The 18,359-nt window shown below is 48.3% G+C and overlaps 1 protein-coding gene across 2 annotated transcripts in view; it reads right to left on the bottom strand.

Moving 5' to 3' along the window:
* Positions 1 to 1,348: 1,348 nt before the first annotated feature.
* The window catches only part of Reep1 (receptor accessory protein 1), a 103,282-nt gene continuing 86,271 nt past the window's right edge, over positions 1,349 to 18,359 (bottom strand). Inside the window, exons 6-9 of one of the 2 annotated variants that reach the window (XM_030255495.1) lie at positions 16,735 to 16,912; positions 12,858 to 12,893; positions 6,565 to 6,716; positions 1,349 to 4,268 (exon numbers count right to left, since the gene is read on the bottom strand). In XM_030255495.1, the coding sequence (XP_030111355.1) occupies positions 4,197 to 4,268; positions 6,565 to 6,716; positions 12,858 to 12,893; positions 16,735 to 16,912 (438 nt within the window). In that variant the 3' untranslated portion in view covers positions 1,349 to 4,196. The remainder of the gene's footprint in view (positions 4,269 to 6,564; positions 6,717 to 12,857; positions 12,894 to 16,734; positions 16,913 to 18,359) is intronic. The other variant, NM_178608.4, reaches the window with a different exon arrangement.

Genomic DNA, 18,359 nt, shown 5'->3' with positions numbered 1-18,359 from the left:
TGTTCCACCATATCTGGTTTATAAGGAACTAGGGGTTGAACCCAGAGCAGTATGCATATTAGTGAAGCGCTCAGCTAACTGAGCTCTATCCCTAGACTCCTTCTACATTATATATATTACATTTTATTTATTTAATTTGGGGGTCGGGGTGGGGGGAGATGTGTGCCACAGTGTGCACATGGAGATGAGAAGACAGTTTGCAAGAATGTCTTCTTTCCTTTGGCCATGGGAGTCCAAGGGTTTAAACTTAAGTCATCAGGCTTGTTAGCAAGTACTTTGTCTTAAGCTTTCTTACCAGTCCTACCCACATTTTAAAAAAGTATTTTGGGATTGCTGAGATGGTTCCATGGTTAAGAGTGCTAAGAGGAACCCACATCTGGTGGTTTATAACCACCTGTAATTCCTGCTTCAGTGAATCTGATGCCCTCTTCTGTAAGCATGAGTGATACCTGCACTCATGCATACAGGCACACACATCCACATAATTTACTGAGAGCCAGGCCAATCCAAGGCTTTCTCAGAGGCCCTGATGAAAAGACAAAAGGAACCTAGTTCTCTGTCCTTGCCAAGGGCAGACTTGGTCTGGTCTAGAGCTAGGGTCAAGGCCTCGAAGGAGTTAAGGATTTGGTTCCTGGGAACTTTGCTTTTTCCCTTAAAAAGACAAGTTATCAGTCTCAAAACTGATGTGTGCTGTGTCTGTGATGCACTTGAGATACCCTGTGTTACCCTTGTACAACATTGCTTGATCAGCTTCCTGATGACTTGATGTCACTGTATGGGCTTTCTGCTGACTCTTCCTCCTCCTTAAACTATATATAAGAAGTTGTACTTCATTGGGTAGGGTTGTGCACGCCTTTAATTCCAGCATTCAGGAAGCAGAGGCAGAGGGATCTCTGAGTTCGAGGCCAGCCTGGTCTACAAAGCAAGTTCCAGGATAGCCAGAACTCTACAGAGAAACCCTGTCTTCAAAACAAAACAAAACAAAATTAAAAAAAAGATGCTGTACTTCTTGACAAACTTGTCTGGAATAAGACACAGCTTTCCTATCTCATATATCTTTTCATCTCCTGGTAGTCCTCCTTAGGACCATTGAGGAATGACTTACTGATCTAGGTCAATAATTATTTAATTGTTTAAAAACTACCAAAATAATAATTTTTTTTTCTAGATAGGGTTTCTCTGTGTAGCCCTGGCTGTCCTAGAGCTCACTCTGTGAGCTGACCTTGAACTCAGAGATCTGCCTGCCTCTGCCTCCCAAGTGCTGGGATTAAAGGCATGTGCCACCACTGCCTGGCAATAAATCTTTTTTAAAAAGTATTTCTTTTCTCATTAGCCCAACATTACACTATTTTTTTAAAAGAAAAATGTTAAGACTTTATTCAAGATGTTTATCAGGCATTATAACAAAACAGCAGAGCTTCAGCCTTTGGAATACTGCAATTTACATCCTGTAGATACACAGTCCAGTATACTATTAATTGTACTCATTTATAGAGAGATTTCAGAAAGAAACTAGAGGAAATGCGCACAGTCACAATCTGGAACATGAGCTCTTCGAGCGTCCACTGTCAGAGGATGAAGCACATCTTCCACCACGTCTAATACTTCAAATACTGTGCAAGGTGAAGAACTGGGATGGCTACGTGATGGTTGTGGTTGATAAGCACTTAATACAAACACATGGACAGTTTACCACAGAGAACATACATATCAAAGGCCAGCAAAGTGAGCAAGCTATTCACACAAACTCAGGAGGCATTATGACTAAATCTCCAGTTGATGAGCAGGAGACTGCACCTCACCTCTGCAGAAATGGAGAGTAACTCAAAGCCGCGACAAGTAGACCTTCGAGCTAGCGATTTGTAAACAGCCTGTGTCTTAAGTCAGCGAACTAGAAACATTCATTTATCCTGCGTAGACAGAGCACCGCACTTCTACATACAAGGTCATTCACATCATATGTCAGTCTACATACAAATACACAGCTTGTCAGAAAAGTAAACACAGTTCTCAAGAAGTAAGACAGCTGTGTTTGGCTGTACAGTGAGTGTCTTTAAGAGAGGAAACAACTTAGTCAACACTTGAAGGAAAAGGAGTTACATTTACAATAAGACAACGATTTAGATACCTTTATATTTTAAATCTTGAGCGAGAAGTAATACAGCATGTCTGAGGAGTGCTTCAAACTGGGTTTTGGCATGGCTGAGTACAAACTCAAGAGCCTCGATGTGTTATGACTTCCTGTTGTAAAACGATGAAAATACACTAGGACTTGAACTCTGTCTCTAAAGCCATTTATTATTTCGGGGGGTGGAGGGGGAGCTGCAAAGCTGCTTCTCTCAGGCTTTCCTGCACCTGTTCCTCTTCATCCTGGCTACACCCAGCTGACACGTTGGTATGTTTGAAGGGTGTCACTTCTCTTGTCTGGAGCTGTGGGGTGAGCTTGAAGAGGGCAGATGCTTTGCTTAATGGGTTCAGATGGATATGGGGCCCAGGCAGACTATTTACCGTCAGTCATCAGCTCTTGGGTTAGTTCTGAAATACAAAATCACCTTTGGAAAATTCCATTAGGTGTATCTGGCAGCAATGAACTCGCAACTGAAACCCTTTGTGAAATGGCCAAGGCCCAGCTGATGGAGCAGTCTCCCAGTGCATGTTTGCATAGCTCGGTACCAGAGCGGTTTGTAATTGAGCCTGTTTGCAGTCAGTTGACAGTTCTATGTGGTATACAACACTATTTCTCTAGCCTTCAGGGCATAGCTGTGAACAAATATAATCCAAATAGGAGTAACTGGGTTGTGACTGCTGCATGCATTCCATGGAACGAAAACACCAACTCTACGCACACACAGACTAGCCCTACAATTTGGCTCAGCTATCAGAGGAGAGGGCAGCTCCCTCAACGCAATGTTATCTAAGTCAGAGACTTGTCAAAATTCTCACTGCAGTCCTGGCTTGTATAAAACATCCACGAAGACATGGAGTGAGCATGAGTGTCAGTCCTTCCCATTCACCTTCCACACAAGCCAGAAAGGAGCAAGAGCCACAGCTGCCTGTGGCTTAGCCTCAGTCCTCCCTAGACCCTGCCTTCTGGCGACCATTTGAGATTTGAGTGTCTCATGTGTTTTGAGCACATCTGTAACAAAAGCTAGTTCTAGACTTTTCTTTTTGCCTTGTGTACTCTAAAACAAGGTGCTCAGATGTAGGCTCCTGGAGAAGTCGGCCACAGCGCTGGTCCCTGAAGGAGAAACACTCTTGCCAAGCCCTTCTGAGATACTCACAATTCTGCCAGCAGCTGATCTTCATTCCCTAAATGGCCGTGCTAAGTAAGGGTGAGCTGGCCTGCCTGAAGCAGGGCCAGTGCTCCCCAAAGGGCTCGGAAGCTTCTGTTCTTGACCCCAAAGGGCAGGAAGGGTGAGATTAGGTACAGCACAACAAACCTATTAGGACAGCCAGGGACCCAGAACTGAAGAAGCCGTACTCTTCCTCCCTCTTCCCTGATGCCCACCAACTTTCTTCCTGTTGCTGGAACACTGCACTCCTGCCTCCGCTCTGACCTACCAACCACTCAGCCGCCAGAAGCACACCACCGCCTTCCTGCAGGAGAAGGGATGCCTTACTGGCACTGCCTTTGTAAGGAAGTTGGAGACATTGCCTAGAATTAAAATATTTGTCTACATTTTTGTTTTTGCAGCTCTCTCACCAGAACTTCTGGCAGCCCTTGCGAGTTCATTACATTAAGCCAAAAGCTGTAACTATGTACACCATAGTCCAATGTATTAGTACCAAGAACAACAAAAGGGTTTTTAAAAAAGATCACGTCGTTTGCATTTACAGGACTAAAAACTATGCAACAAACAAATTACAAATGTACATCTCAGCAGCATCATGGAAAGAGTGCTTATAGATCTAAAAACACTGCGGCCACAATGACAATCCAATTGGGGAAAATCACTAACCCCAGAAGACGTAAAGGTCACCCTCCACCACCACCTTTTCCCTTTAGCCTCTCCCCAGCAGGAACAAAAAGGAAAGAACAGAAGAGTCTTAAAGGCAGAAGAGGGGAGCGAGTAAAGGCCATGTCCGTGGGCTGCACACTCGAAGCACACCCAGCCTGCGGACTTCCATGGTACTAGTGACTAGCTCTTTAAGGCAGAGGAGACAGACATGTGTGGATCCGGGGCTGTTGGCTCATCTCACGTGGTTTCAGTGGCCGAGGATGAGGTACTTTTCTTCCTGAAGCGGGATCGTAGGGTTCTAGGCGGTGCCTGAGAGAGAAAGCAGAGAGAGGGGCTTGAGGGTGGAATCTTGGGGAACAGCGTCAGGTAGGGGTACTTGAGCCAGCTCCCTCTGTTGTTGGGTAGAGCTGGGTTCCCTACAACAGGAATCAGATTCTAGCGTTGCACCCTGTGAGGTGAGGCTGAGGCCCCCCGGGAAGGCCACTGCTCCTTCCTGAGGCTGAAGAGAAGGAAGGGCATACAGAATGGCATGGCTTCCTTGCTTCAGGGGACAGCTCCAGCCCTTGGCTGAGTTTTATAGTTCCTATGGGAACTTTTTTCTGGCGTGTGCTTTCACACAAACGTCCAGTCTCTGTTCTCTTTTACTCTCCAGCAAGCCACACCTGGAAGGCCACCACTACCTCATCTCCCTGAAGATGATTGCAGAGACCTTTTCTCTCAGAGGAGGCACAAACCACAGGAGGCATCACGATAGAAATGAAAGAAATGACATCCTCCCAGCATGTCACCGAATGGGGTTCACACCACTGTCCCCTCTGACTGGAAGCCCTATTCTTGTATATTTCTAGTCCCCTTGAGCACCAGCTTCAAAGTCTAGGAGACCCCTTGGCTCTGGCCTCTGCCTGACCACACACAGCCACTGTTGTCTCTTATAGTGGTTTGGTTGGTGGTCATTCATTTGAGACAAGGTTATTCTAAGTAACTCAGGGTGGCCATGAGATCATTTTGTATCCCAGGCTGGCCTCAAACTTGGGGTGATCCTCCTACTTCAGCCTTCCAAGTGTAGTGTTGACATTACAGATGTGCTCCACACAGGGCTGAGTGTTTCTCTGTTTCCCTCCCATACTGGAGTGTTGACCCCAGGGTTCATACATTGCTAAACAAGTACTCTATCCACAAGATACATACCTCCAGCTTCTTTTCCTCATAGTGCTTTGCATACACCCCACAGCAGACTTTGTACCCAAGCCCAGCTGTGGGATATCTCCCTTCCCTGCCCATCAGACTGAACTTCCTGAGGCCTGTCCCCCTTCTCCACCCACCATCTCCCGATGACTAGCTCCCTGCTCCCCCAGATGCCCCAGGCCATTGCCTCACTGGTAGGGAATGCTCATTGCTCACTACAGATGTTGCCTGAGACTGCAGCAATAAAATCCCCCCTTTTAGGCACCTGCCTCTTGGCCATTACAGTAAACAGGGGAGCTGTGTGCAAAGCTTTAAAACCACAGCTAGGTGTCATGATGCACACTTGTGATCCCAGTATTCGGGAAGTAGAGGCAGGAGCATTAGGTGTTCATGGCCAGCCTCTACTACAGAGAAAGGTGGAGGCCAGATTGGGCTATAAAATGAAACCCTGTCTCAAAAACAATAACAACAACAAAACAACAAACAAACAAAACAAGACTCTCTTGGGCTCTGGCATATTTAGAGATTGAGAGAGAACTCTCCCCATCATGAGGTTTCCCAGATCCTGAGGTCAGATAGGACTCACCCAGTACCCAGAACTAATCCACACTGACCGGTTGGAGACATAGCCCAGTGGTAGAATGTCTGTCTAGCATATGTGGGTGGCCCTGGCTTGATCCCAACACTGGAGAAGGGTTGGGGGGGGCAAGAATATATGAGAGAATATGAAATGATCCATCTTGTCCAGGAATGTGAGGAACTCCTCCATCTGAGGTGGTTGTAGCTTCCATCTCAGAGAGAACAGGGATGCTAGGAGCCTAGGCTTATGAAGGGGAATGTTTCTGAGCATCCTGTCTGATTCTCACCAGGGTCTCTAATTTTGTGTGTGACCGGAATCATGACTTTTTCACAATGGACCCGCAGGCCATCAGGTTTAGTAGATAAAGAACCAGAAAGGAATTGAGTGGCTTTTCCCTGAGCCTGTGACTAGTAACTCTCCACCTTTGTCACAGAACACGAGTCACAGGCATGGTCCTTCTGCTGCCAAAGCCCTGTCTATATCCATAATTGGCCACAGTGCTAAGTATATTGTTTCCTGATAACTAAAGAACTGGAGCTGGAGGAATAACTCACCTGGTGAGGCACTTACTGTCCTGGACTCCATGGGGTATGGACTCCATGGGGTAGCTGCACACACACACACACACACGCACGCACGCACGCACGCACGCACGCACGCACACATACACACACAGATCTTGGCAGGTAACTGGTGGTTTGTCCTACCTGTTTGGAGGGAAGTCGTTCTTTCCCCTAAGCACTCAGAAAGTGTTGGGTATCACAAGTAATGTCATTCTCAGGACCCCCAGATCTCTAGTGCAAACACATGTTCTAGCCCACACCCCCAGACACTATGTACCTCCAGGGGCAACTCGCTCCTCCTCGGTGCCTTATACTTGTACATGAACTCCAACAGGTCCTCCTCCTCCTCGTCAGAAAACGCCAGTGGGTTTCGGACCTGGTGGGGCTCCCATGACTTCACACCACCCTCATTCACATCTCCCTCAACCACTTAATGTCCATCTAACAAAGGAGACAAAGGACAGCGAGAAGGGGTCAGTGTGGAAGGGAGCAAGGATGGCAGGAAGGGTGATTAGGTACACAGCACAACAAACCTGTTAGGACAGCCAGGGCCCCCTATCTGAAGAAGCCGTACTGTCTTTAGGGGGGACTCAGGAAAGTGAAGGTATAAGTGGAAGCCTTAGCAGAGTGTACAGAATCAACTGCAGACTCAGAAGCCATTGAACAGCTCCCAGGAGGATAGAAGACACTTCCTTAACTCTGAGACTTGCCATGCCCTGTTCTTAGATCTGTGACTGGACAATGGAAGAGTGGACAACAGAAATAGCCTTCTCTGAAGACAAGAACTGTGCCTCCGAGGGGTGATGCTTTCTAACTCGTACACACAGGAGATGCTGACAGTGCAGTACCCTTGTCTATGCAGCACCAGGCATCCTGGAAGAGACAGTATGTAAAATGTAGGCCTAGAGACCTAATGGATGCAGATTTTTCATTTCAAAATACCTGGTGCTAGATAGAAGAGGACCCTCATAAAGATGCAAAATCTGAATGTATCTCCCACCCCACCCCCATGCGACAGCAAGATTCTTACTTCAGTGAAACTTGAATGAGCTATAGGCAAAGCTCCAGAATTAAGTTGGCCCATTGAATGCAGCCATGTCATTGAGCCAGAATGTCCTAGCTTAGGCAGAATGCAAATTACTTTCTGCTATACCCAGTTTATCTCGAATCCACGGACACATGGTTCTATTCTTGGTCTGTTATCTTCATCCAGAACATAGTTCTATTCTTGGTATGTTGTCTTCATCCAGAGTTACAGAAGATAGAGCTAGAGGGTCCACAACTCATCCGATTCCACCACTCTGACGTCTACATACAGACTCCTGAGCTCTTGTTGGGACACCCTGCTACTGCTTCTAAAATCCTATTCAGGCGCAGAACGGGCTAGTTGCTGTGTAACAGTAGTCCTTGTGGAATTAACTAAAAGCTGCAACTAAGAGTGTTTCGTGTTTCCAGTTTCCAGTGCTCCATAGCAGCCAGCAGAGGGCAGCATGAGCCCATAGCTGCTGTCAGCCGGCCTTATAGGGCTGAGCCGTGGGTGGAGAGCCATCTGCTCAGGCTGTGTGAGCCTTGTCAGCCTGACATCATAAATTTGCCTTGATTTTTTTTTCTTTCTTTCTTCACTTTGTGCCTCTCGCAGACTGTTTACTCCGAGTATAGTTGCTTTCTTGTCCTTCCCTGCCTAAATCAGCTTGTTGAACTTGAGAGCAGTAATGCCACCTTTCTTGAACACTCTGGTCTTCCAAAGTTGCCTGAGCCCCAGATAATGCCTAGAATCTATACCCTGCAGCTCCTGCCATATGCCCTGGTTCTCTTGTGGGCCACAGTGTCTCAGCAGAAAACATCCTGAGTTGTGGGGCTGTGGCTGCTCATCCCTTGTCCTCTGAGTGTCTGAGGAAGGCCTGGGCACTCAGCTGGTCCGGATCATCTAGTGATCTCAATGGAAGCCTGTTGTCATTTTAGACAGTTCAGCTCTGCTCCACACTGGAGCATGGCTCTCACTAACCAGGACATCCCTCTAGACACAGATTCCTCCTGTCTGGAAAGAAGAATAAGGTCCAGACCTAGTTAGGACCCAAGGCTCTCAGGCCAAAGTAAAAATGCAGAAGCATCCTGGCTAGCTCCACCCCTCAAAAACCTACATCTTCAGGATGAGTTCATCCTAGCTGAGTTTAGACCTCTGAACAGGTGTGTGCTGTTCCCTTAAATGAAGAGTTTTCCCCTGCCAGTTGTTATGATAACCCAGAGACACCGCAGGATCCTTGGGTATATAATTCCTCAGTCTGCCCACCAGAATGTCCTGAGGCTGAGCATCTAAACCACACACTAACCACAATGATAACCACCTCATAGGTGGGCATGCATGCCAGTACCCCTAACTCTGGGAAACGGAGGCAGAAATTTTCTTTGGGTTAGCCTGGGCCACAAAGTGAGTTCCAGGCTAGTCTCGGCTCCAGTGTGGAGACCCTGTCTCAGACACAAAAGCAAAATAAAACGAAGAAAGAAACAAAAATCAGGGCCCATCTCGGCACTGAAACTCTTAACAGGGCTTTGTGCATGCTTCCCACTGCAACCTTGAACAAGAAGCGTAGTTTGAAAAGAAGTAGTTCTGTGACTCCCAGGAGTGGCGATCATTACAGATATCTAGGCAGGAGTAGAAGCCTGGCCTGATCTGGGCAGAGGCTGGGAGCACAGGAGGCCAGTGTGGGTGGCTGGGAGACAGAAAGAGAGACACAGAACCCTGCCTAAAAACACCCCAATTGTTAGGATGGTCCTGTGTGTCTGCCAAGTGTGCTGTTGGTATTTACTATCTTTTTTTTTTTTTTTTAAGATTTATTTATTATCGTATCCAAGTAATCTGTAGCTGTCTTCAGACGCACCAAAAGAGGGCATCAGATCTCATTACGGATGGTTGTGAGCCACCATGTGGTTGCTGGGATTTGAACTCAGGATCTTTGGAAGAGCAGTCAGTGCTCTTAACCACTCTCTTAACCATCTCTCAAGCCCCGGTATTTACTGTCTTATCTTTACTTTTCTGAATGATGGAAATCAAATCCAGGCCATTGCACATGCCGGGCAGATGCTCTACCACTCAGCCAAGTCCCTAGTCCCTTGTTTGTATAATCTGCCTCACTCTTGGGATAGCCATGCCTCTGAGTGCCAATGCACCATGGACGCTGGTTAACTGTATTTCCCTCTTCAGGGTGTGAGGAATGACCAGGCAGCATGCATTTACAATTTTCTCCTGATCCTATCTTCCTTTCTTCTCACTTCCCACTTTCACTTTCTTACTTTGGCTCACTGTTTCTCACACACACACACACACACACACACATGCATGCACACATACAGATACACATATGCATACATACATTCATACATACGTGCATACACACATATACTTTTTGGAACAAGCAGCAGAGTAAATAAGAAATAAGTCACACTGGATTTGTCCACACTGAGGAGTGGTACTAATCTGATAATCAAGGACAAGTGACTGGGCAGGAAACTACAGAGTGTATCTGTAGATTTGCATAGACTTGTGATCTAATATGTCCTCTGCCCAATGGCTAAGACTCCAAGACCCTGAGAACTTGTGTGGATATATGCTCTCCCATAAGAGGTCCTCCCAACCCTTTAGCAAAGGTACCCCAAGCCTGGAGCTCACTGAACTGTCATGGTTGGGTCAAGGTCGATGGTTTCTACTTAAAGACAGGGGTCCCTGTTGTCTTCCACAATCGGGCACCTGCATGTGTTAGTGTCGGCTCAGCACTGGAGGATAGAAAGGAGGGGCTGGGTAGTCTCAGTCCTTTAAAGACCTGAACAGATCTGCCAGCCCTAGGCGCTGAGCCACCCACCCACAGTGCAGCACGACACCCAGGTTAGCATACATCCCACACGGCACACATTAGTGATGCAAGGCAGCAGATGTGCTGACGGGACATGCCTGTCTGAACACTTACATCCAGGATCCCAGCAGTCACCAAGGAGGAAGAAAAGAACAACCTGTTAGAGAAGGGGCTTTGGAACGAAACCCGCGTGTACTTAAATTTATGCCCTGCTGACTTGACTTTAAAAGGGCCCGATACACCTCTCTGACTGATGACAGGCAGCTCAGGGAGGAAGAGAGAAAAAAGGGGAGGAAAGGTGGTGGACAGGAAGATTCTCCAAAGAGACAGAACTATGCAGGAAACAGCAGGGAGCCGACTGACAATCAGAATGAAGCAGAGAGGGAGGGAGAGAACTTTCTAGTGTCTGGGAGGCATAGATTAGAACAGAACCTGACTAACAACTGCTGCGTGCTGGGCTCTGAACTCTAACGCTATGGCTGTTGCTGCCCTGTAAGGTGACTGTCAGCCCCCAAATTCCCAATTCTCCTTTCTCCACTATCTGAATTAAGACCTGGATTTGCAAATCCTTTAGAAAGTTCAGTCTCTAAGGATGACTAGAACCTTCCCATGTTCTGAACGGAACACCATCCATTCCACAGGACCCACCTCCACCCCCACCCCCAATCCTCTCAAAGCGCAGAAGCTTGAGAGTCAGCTTCCGCCCCTGCTGTGAGTCAAGCCCACTTGCCAGCACTTTCCAGTAGAGTGCCCTTCACTGGCAGAGAGCTAGAGGGACCACAGAAACACTAACCCATCCCTTCCACCTTACAGAAGGGAGAAGGAGACCCAGAAAGTGGAGAGTTGTCCCTAAGGACATAGAGGTTCCCACTGTGGAGGAATCATGGATTGGGTCCTTGCAAGGAGCTCTAGGGGGCAGGAAGAAGATTCCAGAGTAGTGGTTGGCAGCAGGACCTTAGGAGAGTAGGGAATGCAAAAGCCAAGGCTTGAGCCAAAGCTACCAGGCCTAGACTCCAAGCAGAGCCATCCCCGCTGGATGCTTCCAGCTATCTGCTGCTACTGCTCCACTCCTCCAAATGCCATCCATTCCTAGACACCTGCTGCAGTGGTCTGCAGAGTCTGTAGATCCCTACTGTCTGCTGATTTAATTGTCTGCTACATAGACTTGGACTACTACTGGTGTCCTCATAGGTGAAGGTATCTTAGAGGCAGGAATCAGAAAGAATGGGACGTTAACCAACCTGGTCCCTGGGTGATGCTGTCCTGGCTCATGGTTCTTACAACTCATCATGTAGAATGGGGGACAGACATGACCATGGCCATCTGGGGACAACGAAGAGCTGTTTCCCAGGAACTAGGAAGTCTACCAGTGTCTACCAATGGGAGTCCCCAGCTTCCAAGATGGCCTGGGAGGCCCCAGTTGGACATGGGCTGCCCAAGACTGGTTGAATGCTGCTCTCCCACTGTGTCCCCGCTTAGTGCTCCTGTCTGTCACTTGTCTTGGACTTACGGCTTTCAAAATCCAGTGCCCTCCCTCAGGCAAAGTGGAGGCACATCTTGTAAGAGCAATATAGCAGGCCCCAGAGAGCCATAGCTCCACCAGCCGTCACTCACATACACCAGCAGCAACATCAAGGGGTTTTATCTGGAAGTGGGAGACCCAAAATCCTGGGTTCATCTGGCTATCACAGCCTTTAAAAAGAGTAGCCGTGGGCCAGAGAGATGGCTGTTAGTAAAGGCACCTTTCGCCAAGTTTTTGGTCCCTAAAACTCATGTTGTGGGAAGCAAGGACAGACTCTTCCTAAAACTCATGTTGTGGGAAGCAAGAACCGACTCTCCCAAGTTGTTCTCTGACTTCCACACAGAGGCCATGGCATGATCACATATCACCCTTTATACACAAATAAAGAATATAATAAAATAATAGTCGCCCTTCAAAAGCCCCTTTAACAGCCATTTCCATTATAGTGGAAGGAGGAAAGCAGGGACCTTTATCTCTATTTTATGATGAAAACACAGGTTCAGAGCAGTTAGGTGACTCACACAAAGTTGCGCAGCTAGTAAGTGGCAAGCCAGAGCACTCTTAGTAGGGGTAGAATCCCCTAAAAACTCAGGGCTTCCTCCCTTCAGAGGGTCATGGCAAGGCCCTCTGTCCTCAGGACCCATTGCACTGGGTGTGCACTGCTATATGTTGGCTTAAAGATTCACACATACATCTCTAACATTCCTTCTAAGAGGCTGGATAATTCTCCTCTCATGGAACACAGGTTCCGTGGTGACTCATGGCCATCAAACAGACCGAGAGCTAACTTGACTTCAAAGGCAAAGTCATTAAAGGTCATGATGGCTTCCTGCCTAGCCTCTCTCTTGAACCATTCATTCTGGGCCAAGCCACTGGCGATGTTTCAGCACTCCCCAAGAGCTTGAGAGAGACCCAGATGGTAAGGAACTCCAGGCAGTGGCCCCTGGAGCCATCTTGGGATAGATCTACCAGGTCTAGTCACACCCTCAGGTGACTGAGCCCAGCCAGCATCCTGACTGCCGCTTCTCCAGAAGTTTGGCCACAGAAATGTTAAGACATTATTTTTGCTTCCCCTAAGGGTCTTGTCCCTCATCTGACCCATTCAGCTGAAAGGGAGCCCCAAGGTCAGAGTCCAGCAGTTGGTTAGCGACCCCTGAAGCAAGCTGAATCCAGCAGGCTGCAGGCAGGCTGGCTACTCACCTTTCCGGGTCCGGCAGGTGGAGCAGCAGGTACACACTGTGGGAATCGATCAGGTGGGGGCGCTGTCAGAGATAGCCCCCCCCCCCTCAACAGGAACCAGGCCCCAGCAACCAGGGAGGCCCCAGGGGAAGGTGAGAATTCCGTTGAGTTGGAAGCCCAGGAAGAGGGCGGTCTTTATAGACACTACAGTGTTGAACGGGATCATCTGTAATTCAGCTGCCTCTAGGGTCAGACCCCGATTCCCGTAGTTCTAAGGAGGTGAGAGCTGTTTAAGTTTCTCCTGGGAATAACCATCCCTCCTCAAAACCTCTCCTAGACCTTTTGATTCAGCGAATCCTCTGAGAAACCTCTTAGACTATAGTAGGTGCTCACTAAATCCATGCTGACCCAGTGACTCTGAATCTATAGAAGTCTCTCACCTCCATGGACACTTCCTGGTAGCTAGTGGCAGCCATTCGATGTGTGAACCCTCCCTCTCTGTTCAGTCTGCAGAGAGGGCAGTCAGCCCCTTGCCTGCCCTAACCCTTCAAGTCAGAGGGCAAACACCAGGCGGGTCAGTCAGCTCTGGCGTGTGGCCCAGCCTCACCCTGAGTGCTGACGGTGGCATCAAAGAACTCTGCTTCCCAATGCTTGGATGATGTGCTGTGCTCACCTACGTGCAGGACCATGTGTGTGCTAGGCCTGTGGCAAGCAAGTGGAGGTCCTGCCTTCTCCTTTATTTCTTCTCCTTCTCCTTCTCCTCCTCCTCCTTCCCCCCTCCCTTCGCCCTCCCCCTCCTCTTTCTCTTCCTCCTTCTCTTCTTCTTCTTTCTTTCTTTCTTTCTTTCTTTCTTTCTTTCTTTCTTTCTTTTTTTTTTGTTTTTTTTTTTTTTTGTTTTTCGAGACAGGGATTCTCTGTGTAGCCCTGGCTGTCCTGGAACTCACTCTGTAGACTAGGCTGGCCTCGAACTCAGAAATCCGCCTGCCTCTGCCTCCCAAGTGCTGGGATTAAAGGCATGTGCCACCACTGCCCGACCTTTATTTCTTTCCTTGGGATGCACAGGGCCGAACGCTCATGTCCCTGGTTCTCTTCAGACCATCCTCTGTTTCCTGGACCCATACATGCCACTGCTTTTATCCAGCACTTCACTAACTCCCCTTCCTCAAGGAGCATGAACTCCAACATCTACACACATTCCTTTGCTTAACTGTGCTCTTGCAAACTCTATATTCTTTTGTATAATATGTGTATTGTTGTGTGTATATATGTGTGTGCGTGTGTGTGTGTGTGGGAGGTGAGCCCACCCCGGCTTGTGCGTGTAGAGGTGAGAGCTTGATGTTGGTTTTTTTGTCTTGCTTGCCACTTTATTTTTTTGAGAAAGGAGCTCTCACTGAACTTGGGGTTCACTGGCTCATCAACCTGGACGAAGTCTCAGGATCTTCGTGTCAGTACCCTCCAGTCAGTACCCTGGCGTTACAGGCTCATGCTACAGCGCCAGGCTTTTACACAGACTCTGGGGATCCAAACTCCGTTCTCATGCTTACAAAGTAAGCAGTAACCAGCTGAGCAGTCCCAACCCTCCCCCAGGCTTTCATCTATCTATCTATCTATCTATCTACCTACCTACCTACCTACCTACCTATCTATCTACCTATCTATCTATCTATCTATCTATCTATCTATCTATCTATCTATCTATCTATCTATCTACCTCTATCTATCTATCTATCTATCTATCTATCTATCTATCTATCTATCTATCTATCTATCTACCTCAACCTGAGTTGTCTCAGCTCCTGTCTCCCATTAGAAGTCTGAAAATGGTCTTTATTTTCTTCTCTCTCGTTCCCCTCACAATCCCAAGACACAAGATGTCTAGGACACGGTGGGGCCATTCCTCCAGAGAAAGCTGAAGGGACAGGGAGCTGCACAAGGTCAGATACTCTGCTGTGACTTAGGCATCTTTCTGAGAAAAGTTCTGAGGCTGGTGGCACACAGAGCAGAGGGGAGGAAGTGGGCTCTCATCTTTCTGTCTGAGGTGACTTTTGATTTAGGCTCAGAGCAGCTGGGGAGAGTGCTACCTTCCCTGGCCTCCCCATCACAGGCCAGCACCTCCCTCTCTTAAGGGAGGTCTCAGGGTGGCAAAGGATCTCCCCCCCTCTGCCAGCATCAAAACAAAGCACCCCCAACCTTCCCTGTCCATGGCTGGGCTGGAAGCCGCTTCCGGCCTCAGAGACATCCACATCACCTCTGAGATGCCGCCAAGCTCCTCTCAGTTCATTCTGAGCCCTGACCTGAAAAGTCTAACAAGAGGAGGTCTGGGCAGGAGGCCCAGGTTCTGGTCCTGTGTGGCCTTGGCAGAGTGCGTGACCTCTCTGTGCCTGCAGCCTCTACTTGGTTCTCTCCTGTATGGCAAAAATAGACTCTTAAAGGGACAGGTTTGCAGGGCTATCTGGGTTCACGTCCTAGCCAAAGCAGGACTCCCTGCCTGCCCTTTCAACTTTGGTGTGGGCCATTCCAGAATCAGGGCTCACACTGCCTCACAGAGAGAGAAGCCCTTGTGTCTCCTGAACCCTTTCAGGATTCTAAAGTGATTTCTTGAATGAGATGAAGACATAACAGGGTTTACAACAGTGGTTACTTTACTTACTGCTTACTGACACCAGGCATGGACAGCCCTGAGCACTCTGACTGCTTATTCCAATTGAATCCTCATAGCCAACGTTCCTCCTCTCCAGTCCTGCAACCCTGCTTCTAGGGGGTAAACATCTCCCACTTAAAATATACGACCTTCAAACCTAGGGGTGGTGCAGGTCCTGAGTAGAGAGGAAGCTGAGGGGTACCAAGCAGGGTTGATGGTCCACGCCATGTGCAAGCCCTCAGAGCCCAAGAGCCTTTGGAGGTGCCTCTTACAGTACACAATAAGGGTCCGAGTGCCCTGGAGGTCCTGGTCTGCATGTTTAAGGGCAGGAAAGACACTGGGTACATAATACATATTCCAAAACAGCCCAAATCCTAGTTCTTTTTTACAAGGAGGGTAAAGGTGATGACTTGGCACCTCCTCCACACGTCCTGCTGTCCACCATTTTCTATCAACAGCTTTGGCTCTGCTCCCGAGTAACTGTCATCTTCTAAGAGTCCATCTTGGAAACTGACAGCGTCCCGTCCATACACTGACACCCCCCCCCCAGAAGCTCCAAGTCCATATGGATAGATTAGATACTGGATTCACACCTCAACCTACACAGCTGGGTTTCACGCAAACCTTTTGAGACCTCTGAAGACAGGCCCAAGATCCCACACATTAAACAGGGTTAAGCCCCATATGGGCAGTCTCCTGCCAAGTGCTTAACCATGAGAGGTCGATTTCCAGTTATTGAAAGGACTTGGCCTCCCCAGGAACCTCAGGCCCAGTGTGGTCCTTGGTAGTCGCAGATGTGAGCACGCTTAGGGAGTAGGTGGTCGGAGATGAACTGGAGACAGTGCAGAGTGAGGAGAGGAACTACTCGGGGAGAGGGGAGGCCCACAGTGTCACCAGGCCTGGGGAGTGGGAGAAGGGGGTCATGAGACCTGAGTGTGGGGCTAAGGAGAATAGAAAGGACTCCCAAGGCCCAGACTTGTTCCTGCTCCAGACTTGACCCAGGTATAGCACCCAACACCTTGATTCCTCAGACAATGATGAAGGAGCAGCAACTATCTGATGCTTATGACCTAACCTGCCCAAGGCACAGTCCCCAGCCCAGCTTTCTGAGTGGCCCACTCGATGATGCGTTCCTCATCTGGCCTGGTACAATCCAACAAATGACTCTGTTGGTGACAGGTTTGTGAGGCAAGGGACACCTTGTGTGCCATCCAACACTGTGCTTCTTAATGATCAAAGGGACAGGGAACAACCTACCCGAGCTGCCGGCACTCTCAGAAGCACTCCTGGACATCTTGGGCTGGCTGTGTTTGCCGCTGGACCGCCCAGTCCCTGGTGGAGGAGGGCCCGAGGGAGCAGGAGCACCATCACCCCTGATGGTGGTGAGGTCCTGCATGCTGAAGCTCCGGAGTCTCTCTGACAAGGCACCCTGTCCCTGGACACAACACAGGAGAGCATATGTCAGAGGCCTAACCATAGGCGTTTGGACCATAATGGGGACATGAGATGTGACAAAGGCTAAGAGACCCTGCTCTGAGAGTAGACAAGGCAGAAACAAGCCCTGGTTTACCTCTGTTGAGGGTCCCAGGTATACTTGTTGACAGGTGACATGTATTCTAGGGCCACTTCTGGGGCTCAGTTTTTGCTCCCTCTCTCTTTCAGACACCCCCAAAAGGAAATCTGTATCTAGGATGACAATCCTCTGCAGTTCCCCCAGTCCCCATTTTGTTGTCTGAGATAGGGTCTCACGTGTTTGAGGCTAGCCTTGAACTTGCTGCTTCTCAGTATTGGAATATACCTGTTAGGAGATCATGAATTGATCTTCTTGCCTCTACTTCCCAAATGCTAGGATTACAGTCAAGGGGGACCACATCTGGTTTATATATGGAAGGTCTCAAACTCAGGATTTTATGTCAGGCAGGTACTCTGCCACCTCAGCGACATCCCCAGCCACTGCAGTCCCAACTCGACAGAGCTGGCTGGAGGCCTCAGCTTCCCATCAGTAAAAGTAAATATGTGGCCACATTTTCCCCAGTTCTCAAAATCTGCTGATAAAATCCAAACCTAACAGTCTGTGCACCCCGTCCTTCTTCCTAACACTATGGAAGGCAGACAGTGTTGTTTTAATGCATGCCAGCAGTGGTTTAAAAACATTTCTGTGCAGTTGAGATGGTTAACAAAGCAAGCACACTTACTCATATGGCACATGCCATACCCACGGGCACATAAATACCAGAAAGAAAGGTAATGAGTCAGGAAGGAAGACATGATATTAAAAAAAACAAAAAACCAAAAAAAAAAAAAAAAAAAACCCAACCCTCTGCTGTCAACGTAACTACTTCATATGCTGACGGGGCTGTGGAGTGGATCTCAGTGTGAATGTATTCTTTTGTTTAGGAAAGCAAGATTAATGTGTTAGAGGGTTGGAAAAGCAAATCTTCCCTCCACTACCTGGTCCTGAGTGGCAGGTCTGTGTGGAGAGAAAGAATCAAGGTGAAGACAGAGAGCTGGATGTTGCAGGTGTGCCTCAGGGCAGGAGAGAGGCTCGATAAATCTTGTTGTTTAGAATTGATTTTATCTTATTTCATATAGTTTTATTTTTTAACTTATTATTCAAGACTTTCATACACGTGTTTAATGTGTTTTGACCAAATCCATGGAAGCCCCATTCTTGCCAAGGAGCTCTTGGCAACTGATGGCTGCAGGCAGGGGTGGGGAGTCAGTTAGTTTTTTATGATTATTTGTGTGTGTGTGTGCGTGCGTGTGTGTGTGTGTGTGTGTGTGTGTGTGCATGTGTTGGCTGAGCCAGGAGAAGTATCAGATCCTCTGCAGCTGGAGTTACAGGCATGGATGGTGGGAACCAAACTTAGGTCCTCTGGAAG

This window comes from Mus musculus, chromosome 6 (assembly GCF_000001635.26).
Source record: "Mus musculus strain C57BL/6J chromosome 6, GRCm38.p6 C57BL/6J".
NCBI lineage: Eukaryota > Metazoa > Chordata > Mammalia > Rodentia > Muridae > Mus > Mus musculus.
Note: the sequence above shows the minus strand (reverse complement) of the source record. Positions and strands in the feature narration are given on the sequence as shown.